This window comes from Mus pahari, chromosome 22 (genome assembly GCF_900095145.1).
Source record: "Mus pahari chromosome 22, PAHARI_EIJ_v1.1, whole genome shotgun sequence".
Classification (NCBI taxonomy): Eukaryota; Metazoa; Chordata; class Mammalia; order Rodentia; family Muridae; genus Mus; species Mus pahari.
Window position 1 is genome coordinate 41,663,944 of NC_034611.1, and position 21,020 is coordinate 41,684,963.

At 41.8% G+C, this 21,020-nt stretch overlaps 1 protein-coding gene across 2 annotated transcripts in view; it reads right to left on the minus strand.

Annotated features, from left to right (window-relative positions):
- Nucleotides 1–5,396: 5,396 nt before the first annotated feature.
- Nucleotides 5,397–21,020, minus strand: part of C9orf72 (C9orf72-SMCR8 complex subunit) — a 31,487-nt gene continuing 15,863 nt past the window's right edge. For both annotated transcript variants that reach the window (XM_029533369.1, XM_021222187.2), the window contains exons 7-11: nt 19,601–19,717; nt 11,752–11,987; nt 8,248–8,305; nt 7,307–7,416; nt 5,397–7,192 (exon numbers count right to left, since the gene is read on the minus strand). In XM_029533369.1, coding sequence (XP_029389229.1) covers nt 7,006–7,192; nt 7,307–7,416; nt 8,248–8,305; nt 11,752–11,987; nt 19,601–19,717 — 708 coding nt within the window. In that variant the 3' untranslated portion in view covers nt 5,397–7,005. The remainder of the gene's footprint in view (nt 7,193–7,306; nt 7,417–8,247; nt 8,306–11,751; nt 11,988–19,600; nt 19,718–21,020) is intronic.

Below are 21,020 nucleotides of genomic sequence, written 5' to 3' on the forward strand. Positions count from 1 at the left end.
TGCACAGTATAGATCCTATTGCCTAGCATATGTGGGGAGATGAACAAGCAAAGAAATCGTGTAATAAAAGATTGTGTGATAAAAGAAATGTGTTCTAGCGACCTGGGGAGCAAGGCTAGAGGGGTGAACCCATACTGTGTTGCTAAGATTTTGGACTTAGTCTTTAAGTGATGGAGAGCCATTAAGCAGAATAAGCAATCGCACAATATTAAAAGGGTCATGCTATTATCAGTGAGGAATGGGCTAGAGGGTAGGAAAGCACCGCAGGCAGAGTGTATTCTGTTCTTTATAAAAATCATTCCAGAATGTTCTCCATTTCTGTTCTTCAATCAATTTACCCTTGCCCTAAGACATAAGCAATTCATAAATTCCCTTTTTAAGATGTGTGTGTGTGCATACATGAGCCCTCAGACGCCAAGAGGACACCAGATCCCCTGGCACTGGCTGTTGGGACCTGTTTTATGTGGGTGCTGATAGCCAGACTCCAATCTTTAGCAGGAGTAGCAGGAGATCTTAACTCTGAGCCACCTCTGCAGCCCCATATGTCACCTTTTCAAAGTGCCATCTCACTTCTAGGCTTTTGAGGTTTCCCCAATATTTACAATTGATTTATAATTTAATTTCTCTGTAGTCACATGTGGTGGCTTGAATAGGAATGGGCCTTATAGACTCGTGTGTTTGAATGCTTGGCTATAGGGAGTGGCACTATTAGGAGGCATGGCCTTGAGAGAGAACAATGTCATTGTGGAGGTGGGTTTTGAGGTCTCATACATGCTTAAGTTATGCCCAGTGCTGACATGGTCTCCTTCTGCTGCCTGTGGGTCAAGTATAGAACTCTCAGCTCCTTCTCCAGTACCATGTCTACTTGAATGCTGCCATGCTTCCTGCCATGATGACAATGGACCGAACCTCTGAAACTGTAAGCCAGCCCCAATTAAATGTTGCCCTTTATAAGAGTTGCTTTGGTCATGGTGTCTATCATAGTTTCTATAGATTAAATCCATTTATATGTATTGAGACTTGTTCTATGGCTTAGAAGATGGTACTTGGGTACATGTATGTGCAGACATGTAGGTATATGATAGTTATTATTGTTGTGGTAAACTACCACATCCAAGGTTAATTTTTCAAACATAGCTAACTAGAACCAGATTTTTAATTCAAAATGCCACTTAAATGAACCTTGCAGAGTTTGTGCTTCCTTCTGAAATGTCACAAGCCAGGCCTCCCCTATGCACTGCTCTCAGCATTATCTTCTAAGTTCCCACAATAGCTCATTATGCTTAACACCCAATGGCTTTTCCGGCTCAAAGCTCCATAATATTCCCCTAAACAACATGGTTTGTCGCAGCAACATCCCAAGAACCCGGCCCCCAGTTTGGTTTTAGTTAGGTTTCTATTGCTATGATAAAACATCTTGAACAAAAGCAACCTGGGGAAGAAAGGGTTTATTTGGCTTACATATGCAGTCACCATATTCCCCGGAGGGAAGCTAATGGCAGGAACTGAAGCAGAAGCCACAAACCAACCAACCAAAACAACAATAAAAACACTGCTCACTGGTCCGCTCCCCACGGCTTTCTCAGCCTGCTTTCTTACACAGTGCAGCAACATCTGTCCAGCAGTAGCACAGCCCATAGTGGGCCCTCCCATAATCATCATTAATCATGAAAATGCCCCTAGATTGGCCTACAGGCCATCTGACGGAGGCATTTTCTCAAATGAGGTCCTCTTTCCCAGGTAACTCTAGCTTGTGTCAAGCTGACAAAAATCCAACCAGACCAAGTTTGTAGATGTAGGAAGTGGGTTCTAGCTGGAGGAAGCAGTTCGCGAGGGCGTATTGTTGAAGGTGAAGTCTGCCCTTGGCTTATTTCTTTCTCCCTGCATCCTGGCTGATAGACTTGTAGTGGGTGCAAGTGCTCACAGAGAAGCACTAGAGAAACCAGGAGTACTAATCATGCACTGTCATCTCCTCAATGAAGGAGCTGTGTACCTGTTTCCCACCCAGAAGGCTGCGAGTGGATGTTGTTAAAAACCTGGTGACCTTAGCGCTCTGTAGGGCTGGGCTTCACTGAAATTCCCCAGAATGTTTATCCCAGACTCTCCCCAGCTAGACCTTTATCTTCAGCTTTGCTCTGCAGCCAGTGGAACCCATCCTGAGGGGGATATCACATATCACATGCATTTTATAACTTGCTGACTTCCATTAGAGGCCACAGGAACCTGGGCTATAGATCCATCTTCATGGTAGAGGTCTCATGTACTTCGTGAAAAGACTTTTGATGCAGTCATGCCTTAAGCTTTATTATGTACATAGGATTAGGATAGTTTTTCCCAGAAAACCTTTTTTTCTAAAATTGTACTGTACTTAAATAATGCTAAACTAAACTGGCCCAGTGTCAGACTCATGCTGAGCTCCATCCCCTTCTTGCTTCATGGAGTTCATTTCTTTGCCAGCAGTAGAGCTTGCAGGGACGCCCTCGTCAACAGCTTTGCTCCTCTGTATACTCCCAAGCAGGGTGTTCTGTTTTACCACAGGCTCAGAAACAACAGACCAAGTGACCACGGTCTTCATAGACCCAAATGTGTATTTCCTTCCGTAAGGTGACTTTTCTCAGGTGTTTTGCTACGGTGTAATTAAATGTAAATCAGTAGGGCTATTATGGAGAACAGTTTAGGGAGGTTCCTTAAAAAGCTAAACATGGGGGATGGATGGGGAAATGGATCTGGGTAATGTGCTTGCTATGAAAGCAAAAGGACTGCAGTACAGACTCTTAGCACCCACATAAAAAAAGCCGGCCAGGCACCTCATAATCCCAGTGTTTGAAAGCTGAAGACAGAGGACCCTTGGGATAAGCTCTCTAGACTAGCTGAGTCTACAAGCTCCATGTTCAGCAAACAACCCAGCCTCAGTAAATAAAGTGGACAGTCACTGAGGAAGATATCCAGCGTCAACTTGTCCTTTACAGGAATGGGCCATTTGTCTATGTACATACTCATACATTTATGCCTACACATGTGAACACACAAACACACACACACATATACACACACATACACACATGCACACATACAAATGGATCTGCCAGATGATCAATCAACCCCATTTCTGGACATATAACCAAAGGAAGTGAAATTATACCAAAAAGATCAATATATATTGATTTTTCGAGTCAGGGTTTCTCTGTGTAGTCCTAGCTGTCCTGGAACTCACTTTGTAGACCAGGCTGGCCTCGAACTCAGAAATCCGCCTGCCTCTGCCTCCCGAGTGGTGGGATTAAAGGCATGCATCACCACGCCCGGCTGATCACTGTCATATTTACTGTGCCTCTGTTATCAGACTAGAAATCCACATAGATATTACCCTAGACATCAGTCTTGTGCCGTTCAACAGATGAATAAGGAAAAATACGGATATACACAGACAAATGTGTTATTTGGCCATAGAGTGAAATCCTGCTCTTTGCAATGAAATGGATGGAACAGAACTGGAGAATGTCATGTTAAGTGAGGTATCCCAGATACAGAAAGACAAGGCTCTGAGTGTTCCCTCTCACATAAGGATCCAGAGATGTATGGAAGGTGGAATAACAGCTGAAAACAGTGGGGAGGGTGGACCAAAGGAGACAGGCTCTGACCAGGGTACGTTTAGTGCATGTACAAAACCACTCAATGCGTGTATGAAGTTAGTGCATGTTAATAAATCAAAAGCTTTCCTTATAAGGTGGGTTTAAAAAAAGAGTCTTGAGGTTTTTCAATGCCTTTCAACTCAACAGTGCTGAGTACCTACCACAGGGAGGAACTGTGCTAAATGCTATGTGCTTAGTGAGGACAGAACAGCTGCGGATGAAATGGACTGTGAGTAGTTTTTGGCTGTGTGTAAAGCCTTAGCTCTATCACATCTAAAATGCCAGGTATGGTGGTGGCAGCCTGAGACAGTCCTGTGGGAAGCGCTGTTACCTGAGGCCAGTCGCTCTCTTCATTCTTTCAAGCCACCCACACTCAGCAGATTGGGAGGAAAATCAATCTGTGCAATTCCACAATAGTTAGTGCAATGCCCCTATTTTTCTGTTTAGCTTGCAGCAGCTTTGTATGGTTTTTGTTTCCTCATCTGAGAGCCCTACGCTTTCCCAGCAATAGGCGTTGAGGCCGGGGAACGCTGTCCACTCCTGAGCCTCTAAGCATCTTCACACCGCAGCCCAGCAGATCTCCCAGCTACTAAGAAGGACGTTCTCTTAGAGTGAAAGTGTCAATCTCGTTTCTTGCTTTCCAACTTAAAGCACCTAAAAGTGCTTTGTTCAGCCTTTGGATTTTACATTGGACACCTGAATCAATGACTTGGGAAGAATAAATCAGTTTAAATTATATTACTATCATTGTAATAGGAACAAAAAAAATGTGTGCACATGCATGTTTTAGTGCACACATGACATCAAAGGGCAAGCTGCGAGGGTTTCTTCCTTCCCCATGTCGGGCTATGATTTAACTCAGGTTGCCACGTTTGGCAACAGGCACCTTTACCGGGTGAACTGTTTCTCTGGCCTCAGTAGGACATTTTTCAAAAGAGAATTTAAGAATTATTTTGTATGTGAAATATGAAGGGGGAATCAAGGTGCAATACTGGAAGTTAAGAAGAAAGCTTTATGTTTTTTTTATTACTTTTTTTTCCCAATTTTTATTAGGTATTTACTTCATTTACATTTTAAATGCTATCGCCAAAGTCTCCTATACCCCCCTCCCCTCCCTCTCCACTCCCACTTCTTGGCCCTGGTGTTCTCCTGTGCTGGGTCATAAAAAGTTTGCAAGACCAAGGGGCCTCTCTTCCCAATGATGGCTCACTAGGCCATCTTCTGCTACATATGCAGCTAGAGACACGAGCTCTGGGGGTCTTTATGTTTTTTAAGACAGGATCGTGTAGCCTCACGTAGCTCAGCTGGTCTTGAACACTGTATTTGAGGCTGGTCTGCAGTTTCTCACCTTCCTGCCCCTATCTCCCAAGTACTGGAATTAGAAGCACTAACACACTCGCAGGTTTGATTACTTTTTTTTTTTTTTTTTGTTAGATGTAAGAGTCTAGCATTATTCATTAACCTTAAATATCTTCTTTGAAAAAAGACTGGTTGGTCGGGCGTGGTGGCGCACGCCTTTAATCCCAGCACTCGGGAGGCAGAGGCAGGTGGATTTCTGAGTTCGAGGCCAGCCTGGTCTACAAAGTGAGTTCCAGGACAGCCAGGGCTACACAGAGAAACCCTGTCTTGAAAAACCAAAGGGGGGGGGGAAGGAAAAAGAAGATGAAAACCAATGAGTCATGTTCAACATGTTTGTCGGCAGGATAGGGAGCTGATCACACCCCCCTTTCACAGCAGTGTTTTCCCTAAATAATGAACTAAACCACACAGAATTTCAAAGGTATTTTATTCAAAATTCCCCATCTAGGAGAAAAGATATATAACAGTGTTTACACATGCTTCAATAACTTATTCACTGTACAGCTTAAATTCTCTATAACAACACAGTAAACCAGCAAAAGACAACAGTAAGCACTTAAATAAGATTCTACTGTGTAAAGCAATGAGTGTGGCACACTAGAAGGTGGGACCTATCTGCTTCTTATGACAGAGTGACTTGCAGTTAGTTCATAAGCCATCATGGTCAGTGTGTATTGTTCTGATTTGTAATGCCAAAGCCATTCAGACCTTTCAGAATAGAATGTTTTTTCTTGCTAAATCTGGTGGGTGAGGAACGGGGTCCATTTTTATCCCTTTTGTAAAAAATAAATAAATTCTCCCTCTTTATGCTAAGTCCACAGTTTTAAATAAAAACACTTATTTGTGTTTGTGTATACTCCCACGCTGCGGTTGCACAGAACTTTACTAATCAGTACTTCACAGCTGGCAAGATAGTCGAACGTTACAGGAACAGAAACAGACCACTTGAGTTTGCCATAATAGCACCTAGAAAAATAGCACTGGGGTCAGATTTCTCTGCTGTTCTTATGATTCAGGTAACATGGAAAACACCAGAGTACAGGCAGAAACCAAAGCAAAGAGGCAAGACGCTTTCCTGCTCTTCCAAGATCTTATCAGCGAATGTACTCTGACACATTTGACAAGGACTTCTAATCTAAACCAGGCACATGGCAGCCGTGCAAAGGGTGGTCAGATGAAAGTGACTGGACCCTGAAATCTGACCCTCTGCCAAGAAATTATATTTTCCAAGATTGGGAAAGGCACAGGAGGCGCACATTTTAATTTGGCTCAAAAATAATGAAAATTAACCTTAAAAGTTGGCAACAATTATAAAAACAAATGCCACTTTCTTTGACAGAACGACAATAAACCAACAAAAAGCCTATCACGGGTCACAGTCCTCAGGGCCCACGCACGACTCCTCGGCATTTCTGTACAGACCGGATCTGAAGGACTCCGGCCATAAAGGAAGCGCTACCCACGGATTTCACCTGCGACTCTGCTCTACCCGTGTCTTCTCTCAAGAACTAACCTGTAGTCAGACTAAGTCCCTTCCTGTGGACCTGCGAACTTGAAATGTTCTAATGCTTAGCTGTGGCAGAAGTGACGGCACACACCACAGAACACAGAGGGGCAGGAAGCCAACTCACACTTTATCTAAAGCTAACGAGGGTTTCAGTGTGGTACATGTAAACCAGGCATCGTAAGTTTCCAAACAAACAAACCAACAAACAAACAAACACAAAAAACCAAAAACACAACCAGCAGTTATGGTCAAGTGTATATCCCATCATTCATATCTTTAAAGGACAGCAATAGTACTTAGGATAATTGTAAACATAAGGCCCTAAGAGAGTACATCTATTCTAGGAAGAGACATTCACTGTAGCGATGCACCTGACATCAGGTACACCTCTACTGACAAGTGTAGTGTGCCCTGTCCTGCAGCAGGATGAGGGAGGAAGGATGTGCCCACACTGCTGAGACACTGTAACAGAAGGTGACTGTGAAGAGACAGACACAGCAAATCACACATTCAAAAGGTCATTAGAACATCACGTTCTTGTACACTAGTGTAGAAAGGTCTCCCAAAGATGAAAGAGTGTAGGCCTGGCTTAATTTTCTCAGCTAGAGCCATTATTATGTTAAGATCGCCCTCTGCTGTTAAATCAAGATCTATCTTCAGGTTCCGAAGAGACTTAAAGGGCTTTTTCCCCTTCTGCCTATAAACAAAACAAAACAGACAAAACTCCACATTATAATACAGACAATGCTCAAAGGGAACGAACAGCAACTGTCAATGCATAAGGGCTTTCCTCCGAAGGAGCAGGACTCACGTGTCATCCTCTATGTATTTGATTAGTGTCAAGGCTTTTCTGTGAAGAATGAGGAGGAACTGCGCGAGGAAAGTACTCCTGAGAGACAGGCCAGGCTTCAAATGGAAGACCTGCAGGGACACGAGACAGTGCAGCTTCTGTGACACTGTTGGCAGGATCTGACACACATCACCACTACAGCCATTTCTTCCAATTTCCAAAGGGCAAGACTACGGTAGTGGCAAATGTCTGGAAACCCACTGTCCATTTTTTGAGATTCCCTATTTTAATGCACTCAGATCTTGTATTCTATATTAAAATATCTCCTTATTTTATTATGAAAATCACTAAGTTAATGATTTCAGGTTGTGTGGAGTAGAGGATCAGGGGACTTTTCAGCTTCAGACACATGTCATTACATGACTACAGGCCGTCCTCACCTCACACAGACCCAGACCCACAAGCCCCAGGGAACACGAGGGTCTCCTTATCTCAACTCTATGTCTATGGCACAGGACCTTGGCCTGATTCCCAGATTGCTGTTACGACAAAGCTCTGGTTATGTATAGAAACCAGTCGCATACAATCCATCACCATCTCCAAATGTGTAACTCATCAGATATTTTTAAAAACAGACAATAGAGATGCTACCATTTAAGCAGAAGTAAGCTAAGTTTTAAGAATATTTTCAATTCAGTTAACACAAATGAAAGCACACCCCCCTCTTCATCAACCACAAAAATTCTCGAGGTACAGGGATGGACCTGAAGCACCCACTAGGATGGAGAATTCTGCTTTAGCTGTTAATATACAGGCGATTTCCCACTAATAATTCAAGGAGAAATCCATTTACAGACTTTAGAAAGGCCTCTAGCACTTTAATTCTTTGGTGCTTTTTATGTATTCTGTAGGCACTGTGGGACACATTTTAAAGGAAAATACTTGGACGGTATCATATTTACCTGATCCAGGAAGGCTTTCACTAGAGTGTCTCTGTGTAAGACATCTTGGAAAATATTCCTAAGAAGAAAAAGGTTCAGATATTAAAGGGTTTTACAGAGTTACATTCCACAACTTCTTGCTCTAGTCAAAAGTTGAAGTTTTATAAACAGATGTGTAAGAAGACAGATGTGTAGCCGGGTGTGGTGGTGCACACCTTTAATCCCAGCACTCGGGAAGCAGAGGCAGGCGGATTTCTGAGTTCGAGGCCAGCCTGGTCTAAAAAGTGAGTTCCAGGACAGCCAGGGCTACACAGAGAAACCCTGTCTCGAAAAACAAACAAACAAACAAACAACAACAAAAAGACAGATGTGTGTATTTGGAATGCATACTTAGTTTGCAGGAGGCCCTGGGTTCAATATTCAGTGCACACAAAATAAATGTAAACACACATGCACACACGCAATGTACACAATATAAACACACACACATATATACTTAATGCACACAAAATAAACACAAACACACACATAGATCCATTTTAATGCAAGGGTACATTTGTACACTATTGGTGTTTTTGAGGCTATCCAGGCAGGACATGTGCCTGTCTATCAATGTGTTTAGAACCCTCACCTTACAAATTTGCCTCAGGTCAAGAGACTCACCATCTGTAAGTATGAGCCAGCAGCATAAGTTATTATTACCTCAGCTATGGCTGGCATGTAAAGTTCAGACAAAATGGCCAGCTGAGGTGACCCACTTCAGCATGCTGGCCAGACCAGAAGCTAATGACCAAGACTGGTTTTTTTCTCAGCCCCCATTTCATTTAATGTTTTACTTCTGTCTTTCCCTAGGCTATTGGATTCATGTCAGAGGGAAAGTATAATATTTATCACAGTAGGATAAATGAAAAGCAAGACTCAGATGGTGGAGATCACCACATCAATGCCCAGGAACAGTGGGGAAGAGGGAAACAGGCAGCCTCGAGCAGGAGAGCAGCCCCCTCAGTCTTAAGGGATGAATGCACCCCTGGAGAAAGAGGCCCTGCAAGGAACACCAGCACTTCATGGTTACTGCTGGAAATTGACAGCACTGTCACAGGGCTATGGATCTCTCAGAACTTAAGTCCACTATTTCTCAATTTCTGTTTTACTGAATGAGATCTGGATCACAAAAAGCTGGAAAAGGAAAGACTATCTACAAGGAAATGTCAGACTTTAATGTATTATCAGATTGCTTTTATCTTAAAAAGGTTAAAATTAAAAATGCCTTAACTGGGGGCTGGAGAGATGGCTCAGCGGGTAAGAGCACTGACTGCTCTTCCAGAGGTCCCGAGTTCAAGTCCCAGCAACCACATGGTGGCTCACAACCATCTGTAATGGGATCCGATACCCTCTTCTGGAGTGTCTGAAGACAGCTACAGTGTACTTACATATAATAAATAAATAAATCTTAAAAAAACAATGCCTTAACTGAGGACTACTCAGTGGTAATGATAAGTAACTGCTTAGTGGTACAGTAATTGCCCAGTGTGTGAGTCCTTGAACCTCAAACCTCAAACCTCCCAGACTCAAAGGTGAGTATTATTTAAAATACACGGATACTATCACGAGACCACAATAATAGAAGATATTATCTTGTGGCTGAAAATATTTCTGACAATTTTATATTCAAAACATTTACTTAGAACTGAAAATAAAAGTCTAAAATTCATGACATGATTTTGTCATGCCAGAATAGCTGAACAATTGCTAATTTTCAAATCATCCAAACAAACATATCCAAAACAAAACACTAGCATCGTGCAAATCCATTCAAGTTTACCTCATTTCCTGACAAGAGATTCTAAACAATCAACTAAAAAGATAAACAGGACTTCAAGTATATTAGTCACGAGGAAAATGCAGGCCCGCAGACTCAGGGAGAGAACTTCTATGTTTTCCAAGATTGCCAGTATGTGAACTAGTGACCTAAGAGTTCAATTTGAATAATTCCTCTTCTGAAACAATTCCACTCGACCTTTCTAAGCAATAACGAGAGCACAGCAGAGCTGTGTAAAATGGGTTCTTTTAATTCGGCAGCTACACACAGGGACCTCTGGGCACAGTGTTCCTACTGTGCCTCTGGGCAGCAGTTTACTGCGGCTGCTGGTGTCCCTACCATGCGCCTCTCTTTTCAGCTCTGCTTTCTTCTTCAGACACACGGTGACACCCATTGTTCCAGGATTACTGCTGCCTAAAGCCCTCCAACCCAGATGACCACACTTAGCATCTATCTTTTCATTATATACTAAGGAGTAGCACCATTTCAAGCTCTTAATTGATTTGAGAGAACAGGAATATGGCCTCACTATTCCTTTTCAGACTCTAGAACACCATTTAAATGCTTTCTTGAAGTTTTATAATTAAAAATCCTAAGTTCCTCCAAACCCATCAGCATTTACGGCCTTTTACTTTGTTGCTCACATCTTCTGGTAAGAAATAAATAGCAAAATATAAAATGTAAAGAAAAAAACTGTTCTCTTTATAAATTTCAACTACTTTTCTTTTCTTTCTTTCTTTCTTTCTTTCTTTCTTTCTTTCTTTCTTTCTTTCTTTCTTTCTTTTTTCTTTCTTTCTTTTTTTTTTTTTGAGACAGGGTTTCTCTGTATAGCCCTGGCTATCCTGGAACTCACTTTGAAGACCAAGCTGGGCTCGAACTCAGAAATCCGCCTGCCTCTGCCTCCCGAGTGCTGGGATTAAAGGTGTGCGCCACCACGCCCGGCTCGACTACTTTTCTGTGTTTGATATTCACACCCAGGAATAAATACTTAGAATTACTTCAGTCTAGCGTACTATATACTATACACTAAATGCCCAGCAGTAGGGGCTGGCACTTTCTGACTGATAACTATTAAGCTGGCCCTTCACTAAGTAATTAGGAGATCAGTATATATTTACTAAGTATTTATTTTTAAGAGAAATCTTAACCTATCTTAGTGAAACAGTATTTTAAGAAATGAAGATTTAGGCTAAGTATGGAGGCACATGCCTTTAACCCCTGTACTTGGGTGGCAGAGGCAGGTGGACATCTGGGAGTTGAGGGGTAGCCTGATCTATACATTGAGTTCCAGGCCACCTATATAAGTCATCAGGTCCAGTGAGACTGTCTAAAAATAACAGTATAAAAAATTTAAAGTTGGGGCTGGTGAGATGGCTCAGTGGGTAAGAGCACTGACTGCTCTTCCGAAGGTCTTGAGTTCAAATCCCAGCAACCATATGGCAGCTCAGAACCCGCCGTAATGAGAGCTGATGCCCTCTTCTGGTGCATCTGAAGACAGCTACAGTGTACTTACATATAATAATAAATAAATCTTAAAAAAAAAAAATACCAAAAACCCCTTAAAGTTAAGAAAATAAAGAAAAAGTGCTTGATTATGTGCTTGTCATATTTTGTTTTTTTTAACTACAACTTGCACTGTTTTCACTCATAAATGAGAAAAGTTATACATTGTTTAACAATGACACCTAAGGCTAAGCGTCACATACAAATCAGGAGTGAAGCTCTCATCTGTGTAGATGATGGTGTCCTGAGCCATGTCCTCTTCTGAAGTTGCCCTCCAGAAGGCTGTCAGCTCTGACCTCATGTATCTGCGTTGATTATAAATATGTTCATGACACGGTGGCATCTGCTTGACAGTGTTGACATCCACATCAATGTGCGTGGTGGGGTACGGGGCATACATAACTTGCCGGAAGGGTAGAACAAAACTGCCCGTTGCATCCTGTCAGAAGGAAGAGAGAACTCACTGACCACATGCCAACTGAGAGAAGCAATTGTTAAAAGAATATAAGAATGATAAGAGATGCATACTCCTGTGAATACGGTACAGGGCTTGTTCAGAAATAACCTTCAAGTCATTACTGTATAAAAATCCAGCCACTACCATTTGTGTTGACAGTGAAAGTATATAGTATACCATATAAAGTGGGTCAGAACATGCCATATTTAATCCAACTGTAGGATGTGGGCTCTGAAGGAAATACACACTGCAGAAAAAGACTACAAAGACCTATGCCAAGTATTAATGTGATTACTTGCTGGTCTGTAAAATTATGATTGCCCTTCTCCATTGTTTTATCTTCTTCATATATCTAAATGAATATGTATGTTAATAGGAAAAATATTTACCTCTTTCTAGGTAGCCAGGCAGCCATTACCATGCAGCAAGTATCTGCTATGTTCAAGGTACTGTGCTGAGTGTTGAACATAGAGGCTGCCGAATCTTTCACTCTTAAAGGCTAGGACAATTACCGTATATCAAAGTATTTTCTGGAAAGCTATACAGCTCTGTTGTCCTTGCTACTGCTGGTTCCTGCTGTAGTTTATCAACGTGTGGATAAACTTTGTGAGCAAAGAGATGGGAAGAAGAAGTTGGAGCTATCCTGACAATGAAGATGGGACCCAACCCCGTCATCAGTAGGAAGTCGTCTAAAGAGATGTGCGCAACCTTCCACCATTAACCTTGTTTCTCTCCTACCTAGTGTTGTGGGGTTGGAAGGAACTGGGGAGGATACAGGTGGGAAGGGACGTAGGGGTCTAAGAACCCATTGTGACAACTAAAGCAAATAGGCCAACACGACTTAGCTTTGCTTGCAGAACTTGAAGGTATTTCACTCAATCAGTTTTGCACTTGCCCTGTGTCTGGTGTGGAAGGAGCTCTTTCAGAACTAACATTATCTAATTGAACAAAGGGTACTAGGAAGTACTGTGTACTTCATTGTGACTTTAAAGGAAATTGGTAAAATTAAGATTTGTAAAATCAAAGTTAGAAATGTGTTTTCTTTAGTTCTGAGCTCATGATTTGAAACCCAAAAGCTGATTTTCATTTTGGGGGTGAAAGTGGAGATTGAACTCAGGGCCTTTAACTTTCTAAGTAACCACCAACCATATTAATAATCCAATCACCAAAAGCTAAATTTTTATTTGCAAAAATTCAAGTTTTTAAGATATATTTTTAATTTTGTAAACTTAATTATAAAAATCTTGCAAATATATATAAATATCACACACCAAAATTAACCAGACCCAACGTCTATACAAATCCATGAATTTCTACAGTTAGAATAGGCATGTGGAACAGAAGCTGTGGGGCTCCACATTCAATTTACCCTTTCAGTATCAAATGTATTTCATGCACTTACCTACCACGTACAACAAAAAATTCATGACAGAATTAAACTAGAAAAAAATACATACACACATCTTCCATAACTTGTATCCATTACATGAATCTAGTCCGTTCTAATCCCCTTTATATGTTATATTTAATTTTTAAAGATTTATTTATTTATTATATGTAAGTACACTGTAGCTGTCCTCAGACACTCCAGAAGAGGGAGACAGATCTTGTTACGGATGGTTGTGAGCCACCATGTGGTTGCTGGGATTTGAACTCTGGACCTTTGGAAGAGCAGTCGGGTGCTCTTACCCACTGAGCCATCTCACTAGCCCATATTTATTTTATTTTATTTTATTTTTTTTTGGTTTTACGAGACAGGGTTTCTCTGTATAGCCCTGGCTATCCTGGAACTCACTTGGTAGACCAGGCTGGCCTCGAACTCAGAAATCCGCCTGCCTCTGCCTCCCGAGTGCCCATATTTAATTTTTAATATAATATAATATTAGCACTCAGAAAATTGAGGCAGGTGGATCATTGTGAGTTTAAGGCCTGTCTACTTTTGCTTCAACTTGACAAAAGCTAGAGTCATCAGAGAGGGGGCAGATTCAAAGAGAAAATACCTCCAAAATGCCTAGGCTGTAGGCAAGTCTGTGTGGCAATTGTGATTCCTGAGTGGGCCACCCCGGAGCTGGTGGTCCTGAGTTCTCTAAACAGGCTGAGCAAGCCTAGGGAGCGAGCCAGTCAGCCATTCCTCCATGGCCTCTGCGTCAGCGGCCTTCAGATTCCTGCCCTGCTTGAACTCCTGTTCTGACTTCCTTTGAAGATGAACTGTGATGTAGAAGCGTAAGTTGAATAAACCCATTTCTCCCCAAGTTGCTTTGGTGGTCATGGTGTTTCCTCACAGCAATAGTAACCCTAACCAAGACAAAAGTTGGTACCAGGAAGACACAGTTACAGTGACAAGTTGATGGCAGCAGTGTGAAGGCATGCTTTGAATCAGTGTACAATATGTGAGACATTTTCTTTGATACCAGGATCCACAGGTCCAGGAATCAAGTGGTAGAAAAGAGAATAATTCTACTCACTATCACCCTGTAGTGACCCATGGAAAATTTTTGCTTCCTATTCCTGAGACCTTAAATTCTGCTTGCCTAGAACAACATTACATTGAACTGGAAGCTCAGATTTTCCTCTGGCAACTTTGGACTTCTGATGCCCTTAAGTCAACCAGCTAAGAAAGGAATAAAAGTGCTAGGAGGTGTGACTGATGACTGATTACCAAGGAGAATTGGGACTGCCTCTCCACCATGGAGGTAAGAAAGATTACGTCTATAGTGCAGGAGATCCTTTGGGGCATGCGTTGCTGCTACCATGTCCTGTGATCAAAGTCAATGCTACGACAACCTAGTCTAGGCAGGATGACAAAAGGCACATACGTATAAGGAATGAAGGTATGGGTCACTCCTCCAGGAAAAGATCTGCTGAGGTTCTTGCCAAGGGTAGAGAAAATACAAAATGGTTTAGCAGAGGAAGGTAGTTATACATACTAAGGTCACATGATTAGTTGCAGAAAAGAGGATTATAATTGACAGAGTTTCTGTCCTATTTTCTTAAGAATGCATTTGTACAGACCTTTGTGCTTTCTTTCATCAATTTCTTCATCATATGATATAACATTAATTAAGATAACATCAATGGGGGCTGGTGAGATGGCTCAGTGGGTAAGAGCACACCGGACTGCTCTTCCGAAGGTCTGGAGTTCAAATCCCAGCAACCACATGGTGGCTCACAACCATCGGTAACAAGATCTGACTCCCTCTGCTGGAGTGTCTGAGGACAGGTACAGTGTACTTACATATAATAAATAAATAAATAAATAAATAAATCTTAAAAAAAAAGATAACATCAATGGTTATCATATTTAAGTTTGACATTAAAAGAACAAGACATTGCCAACTATTGTAAATTTATCATGTTTACTAATGTATGAGGAAGAGTTATATCACGTTAGGCTTAATTAGGACCTGGTTAAATATATAATGAATGCATTTCTGATTGTATGTGGACTAGTTATTCATGTTTAGGAGTTGTTATGACCTGGTTATTGTTTTCATTTGGAAATTAGTTATGGCATAGGGAGATATGATTGTGCATCAAGTTGATATTGGGTGGACTTGTAATGGTTACTTTTGGTTGTCATCTTGACTCTATCTAGAACCAAAAATCCAAAAGTAGAGGGCACACCTGTGAGGGAGTTTAGCTTAATCTGAAGTAGAAAGATCCACTTTTAATCCAGACCTTTGAGGTAGGAAGACACTCCTTTAATCCAGATCATTTGATATGGGAAAAGACATGCCATTTAAAAATACATTTAATCCACATCTAGTCTGGGCCACTTGTTCTGCTAGAAGCCTATAGAAAGACATGGAAAAAGGAAGCTTTTGTTTTCTGCCTGATTACCTGCACCCTGCTAGCAAGGCCATTCCTCACCAGCATTGGAGACTATTCCTTTGGGATTCCACTGTATAGAGAAGCCAGCTGAGACATCCAGCCTGGTGGACTGAACAACTATTGGATTCTTAGACTTACTGTTCACAGCCCGCCACTGTTGGATTAGCTGGATCTTGGCCTGTAAGGCCAACAGTCTAATACATCCCCTATATCTAAGTTTTGTTACTCTAGAGATTCCTGACTAATACGCACGCATCTATTCGACCATCACAGAGCAACTGCTGTATTTGCAGGGTACAGTGAATTTCAGTACATGCGCACAAAGTGTGACTCACTCAGGGCATCACACCTAGCACCTCAGGTAGTTATCATTTTCTCTTGTTAGGGACACTCACAATTCCAATTACTAGGCATTTAAAAAACAAAAACTAGAACTGGGGAAATGTTTCAGTAGGCAAAATACTAATTTCTGTGTAAACATGAGGACCCAACCTATGTTAGGATCCCAGCATCCATGCAATCAGTTGCAGCAGCCTATACCTATACCTGTAGCCTATACCTATAGCCTGGGAGATGTAGGGACAGGTAGATCTTAGGGCACCACTACCCAGCCAGTCTACTCAAAGGTTAGCGAGAGACCCTGCCTAAAAAAACAGCGCAGTGTCAGACACTCTGTACCAACCCCTGCCTACACACTAGTTCCTCTCCCCCATACACAAACCAGAAAAGTACAATAAACTGACACAAATATCTACAGTGCTACAGAATATTGTAAGTCATTCTTTTAGTTATTTTAGGTATAGTTTTAGATATGCAACCCTAAGCCTCTCTATAGCTTTTCCCTAGCACCCTTTGTAAGTTCTAGTAATCTCTGTATTTACCTTCTTCTTGTATCAGGTAAGTGTTTTAGCTTTTATGCATAATGGTAACATGCAGCATTTATCTTTCTGTGCCTGGCTTGTTTCACTTATCACAACTGACTTTCCTTTGTGTGGCCCAGCACTCCACTGTGGCTATGTACCATTCATGTGCTCATGGGCATTTAGACTGACCCTGCACGGCGACTCGCGGGCATTTAGACTGACCCTGCACGGTGACTCGCGGGCATTTAGACTGACCCTGCACAGTGACTCGTGGGCATTTAGACTGACCTTGCATGGTTTCTCATGGGCATTTAGACTGACCCTGCACGGTGACTCGCGGGCATTTAGACTGACCCTGTCACGGTGACTCGCGGACATTTAGACCGACCCTGCACGGTGACTCGTGCTCCAACACAGATGAAGGCGCCTGGGCTTCATGCACATACCGAGTCCATTTCTTTTAGGACTTGCCTAGTGGCGAGATCATTGGTTCAAATGTCTAATTGTCTGCTCATTTATTATAGCACTGAACCTTATATGTTCTAGGTGACTGCTCTATCACGTCTAGTTTTTTAATTTAAACTGCTGTCCTGTCCTCTTGGATGGTGAATTAATAATTTAAATTCCTGCTACACTTTCCCTATATCCTTGAAAGCATTTGTCACTTTTTGTTGTTTTGATAATATTCATCTAAGTGGGGTAATATCTCATCATGGTTTTGAATTTACCACATACGCAGCAACGCTAAGTACTACTTCATATCTACCAGTTATTTTCATATCCTCTTTGGAGATGTCCACACCATTAGTACTTGCTTATTTTGTGCTGAGATACTTATATTGACCTGTGTGATGAACTGCCCACAAGTATCTACAGTGCTACAGAACATTATAAGCCATTCTTTTAGTTATTTTAGGTATAATTTTAGTTATTATACCTAACTTTTCTCCTCCTACGGGTTATTACTGCACTCTGCAGGTTGCTTTCTTGGTTGTGCAAAAGCTTTGCAGTGCGATGTCATCTGCCAAGTTTGGGTTTTATTGTTTATGATTTGGGGGACATACTAAAAAACTAAAACTAAAACCAAAACCAAAACAACCCTTTTCCCCAGAATGACGCATTGAATTGCTTCTAAGTTTTCTTCTAGTAGCTGGTGAACAGGATCTCAGATTTAAGCGTCTTATCTAGCTCAGTTTGTGTCTGGGGAGAATGAGCCACTCTAGCTTTTCTTCACAGGATATCCAGTTCTCCCAGAGCACCACTGTAAGAGAGCTCCGTATCTCTGATGCACATTCTTACTGTAAGTCTTGAGGACTCCAATCTGAGTCGCTGAGGTTCCATCAGTGTCTGTTGGGAAGTTAGGTACTTCAATGATACCAGCTTTGACATTTCTACATAAGACTGCCCTGCCTACTCAGGGTCTGTACAAATCAGACTCCATTAACATGACAAAGCACCCAGAAAACTCGGCTTTAAAGAGGAAATGTCTCCTCTGACACAGTTTCAGTCTATGGGCACAGTCCACCTTACTTTAGGTTCATGGAGCGGCAGAACACCACGCACGGCCAGGTGCACAGGGGAGACCTGGATGGAGAGGGGTGAGGGTGCAAGCCAGGTTCCTACTGTATCCCCCATAGGCATGCCCCCAGTGACTTAATGAGAAACAGCTCAACAAGGCTACAATTCCTCGAATTTCCATCACTTCCCAACAGTGGCACCAGCTAAGATGAAACGTTCAACATAGCATGTGAGCCTTTGGGGACACTGCAGGTCCGAAGGGCAGCAGACCAAGGGGTGCTTCTTTCTAGTTCTGTTAAAAACATCTTCATATCTAGAGAGGATCGGTACAGAGTCTGCAGAAGACTCTGGGTTGGACAGGCGTTTTGGCAGCAGTCTTTCCGTCCTGAGTACTGGATGGCTTCCTTTCACCTGTTCATCTTTACTTCTCTCATTTTATAACTGTCACAGCAGACGTCACTCACTTCACTTACGGACTGAATTTGTCACTTAGGTGGAGTCTAGGGCATCAGGCATGCTAAGAGCACTTTTCTGCTAAAGTAAAGCCTCAGCCCAGAGTCTATGTTTTCATTTTTGCTTTGGCAAAAACTTATGACACTAGACCTGAATAAAAGCCGTGAAAGTAGACATTATTATCTTGTTGCTCATCTTTGATAGAGTGATTTCAGTGGTTCCCTATTTGGCATAATGCTGGTTTTAGATCTGTCCAGTGTAGACAGCTTTTGCATCACAGAAGTAGGAATGTTCCTTGAATACCCAAGGTCAGTTAGGGTACCTATAACAGCGTCGCTTTTGCTTTGTTATATTTTGCTATGTTTACATCCTTTTTTTTTTTTTTTTTTTTTTTGGTTTTTCGAGACAGGGTTCTTCTGTATAGCCCTGGCTGTCCTGGAACTCACTTTGTAGACTAGGCTGGCCTCGAACTCAGAAGTCTGCCTGCCTCTGCCTCCCAAGTGCTGGGATTAAAGGCGTGCGCCACCACGCCCGGCTGCTACATCCTTAAGAGACATTTTAATTTCTTGAAATGAGTAAGTATGATACATATTCATATCTACTCAGTAAGCAAAAGGAGCATTATCATTTCAGAGGCTCAGTCTGATTCAAGCATGCATTTACAAAGAAAGCACTGAGGCTAGACACATATCTAGGGGGAACCAAGTGAAATATAAATATTATCCCATGGTGTTTCATAGATGATACTAACTATAAATCCCTAAGACGTACACTTCATGCTCAGAACGATGAAAACAAACGAGTCCCCAGACAACTAAAGCTATGATACATTAAATGCTAACAATATACTGCACACAGATTCTCAGTGATCATTTGTAACCTTCATCTTTACTTGTTGCTTCACACATGATGAATGACCGGCAAGTGTACCTTCAGCAAGCCTTGTACAAAGAGTCCCGATTCGTACTTAAAGGACGATTCTGCTTCACATAGCCTGGAGCATTTCCTCTCTGCTGGTGTCAGAAAAAGGCACAGTGTTCTTACTATCTAGAGAGGAAAAGAGTCAGCATTGAAATGTGAAGTAAAAAGACCAGTGCTTACTTATGAAATAAATTTAAATAAAATTTTTGTTGCCATCATTAAAACAGTTCCCAAGTAAGGAGTATCCTTTGACAGGGCATGGGCCAAAACACATACTGCTTACCAAGGGATTCTGTGGCCAGTTAAGTTTAGGAAGGAGCTGGTAAATCAACTGCATGGGATCTCAGAACTTGCTACACTTGAATAACTATTGTTGCTCTCTAAGTGAATAGTATTTGTTCTTTCCCAACTGTATTTGGCCATGAAAGCTTCACCTGAGTGAGCAGTCATAGCCTAGTGCAACACTTGGCATATCTCTACCCAGCACCAACTGCCTTTGGAAGGGGCAGACACCTCGTGTTTCAATGAGGGAAGTATTGTCTGATACAAAGTGGCGACGGGACTGCCCAAAATCTTCCACAGAAAAAACCCTAGGCACTTTCACCGGGAACAAGTGAATGGTGGGTTTAGAAATGGCCGCCAGTAAGAAGAGTTGACCTAGAGCTGTACAGAGAAAAACAACCAGCTATGCAGCTGGGCTGGAACTCTGACCACAGCCAGAGACAGCTCAAGACAGCACTTTTCAACTAGAGTAGTGACAACTTGTCTCTCAAAAATAAAATGATCAAGGACAAGCTACTCAACCTAAAGAAGATGAAAGATGAAAAAAATAATATTTAAGTGATGCCCAAACAATGGAGCCTTTCTCTTTTCATAAAGCCAACCAAGATGACCCCCGCCCCCGGAACCCAAGGCCTTCAGCATCTCAAGTGGAAAGCTACCTTTGGGGGTTACACATAACAGCTCTAAATGCCTGGCTAAAATATAATGAGAGTTTCAGCATTCTGTCATAAATGATTGAATAAGAATTATAAATTTGGCAAATTAAAGTTCATAAGTACACAGGCTGGCTCTCAAAAAAAAAAAAAAAAAAAAAAAAAAAAGAAAGAAAGAAAAGGAAAGAAAGAAAAGAGATGAGTAACTTTGTAATACAAATAATAACAACCCCTAACTTATTTCCATGTAAAACATTTAAAAATAAATTAGGTTTGTTCCAGTTGATATGTATATGTATTTGTATGTCTCCAGTGACTATAAAGATGGCCACTGATTTTTGGCCCTAACCCTCTGGAAACATTTGATCACATGGCTTGGCTCCCTCACACCATTATGTACATGGTATAAACTCAGAGTTTGCAGAAATCACCTCCAGAAGCTGAATGAATCATCTGGTTGGCCATTTTATTCTCTCTGCTTTTGTGACTCTTGA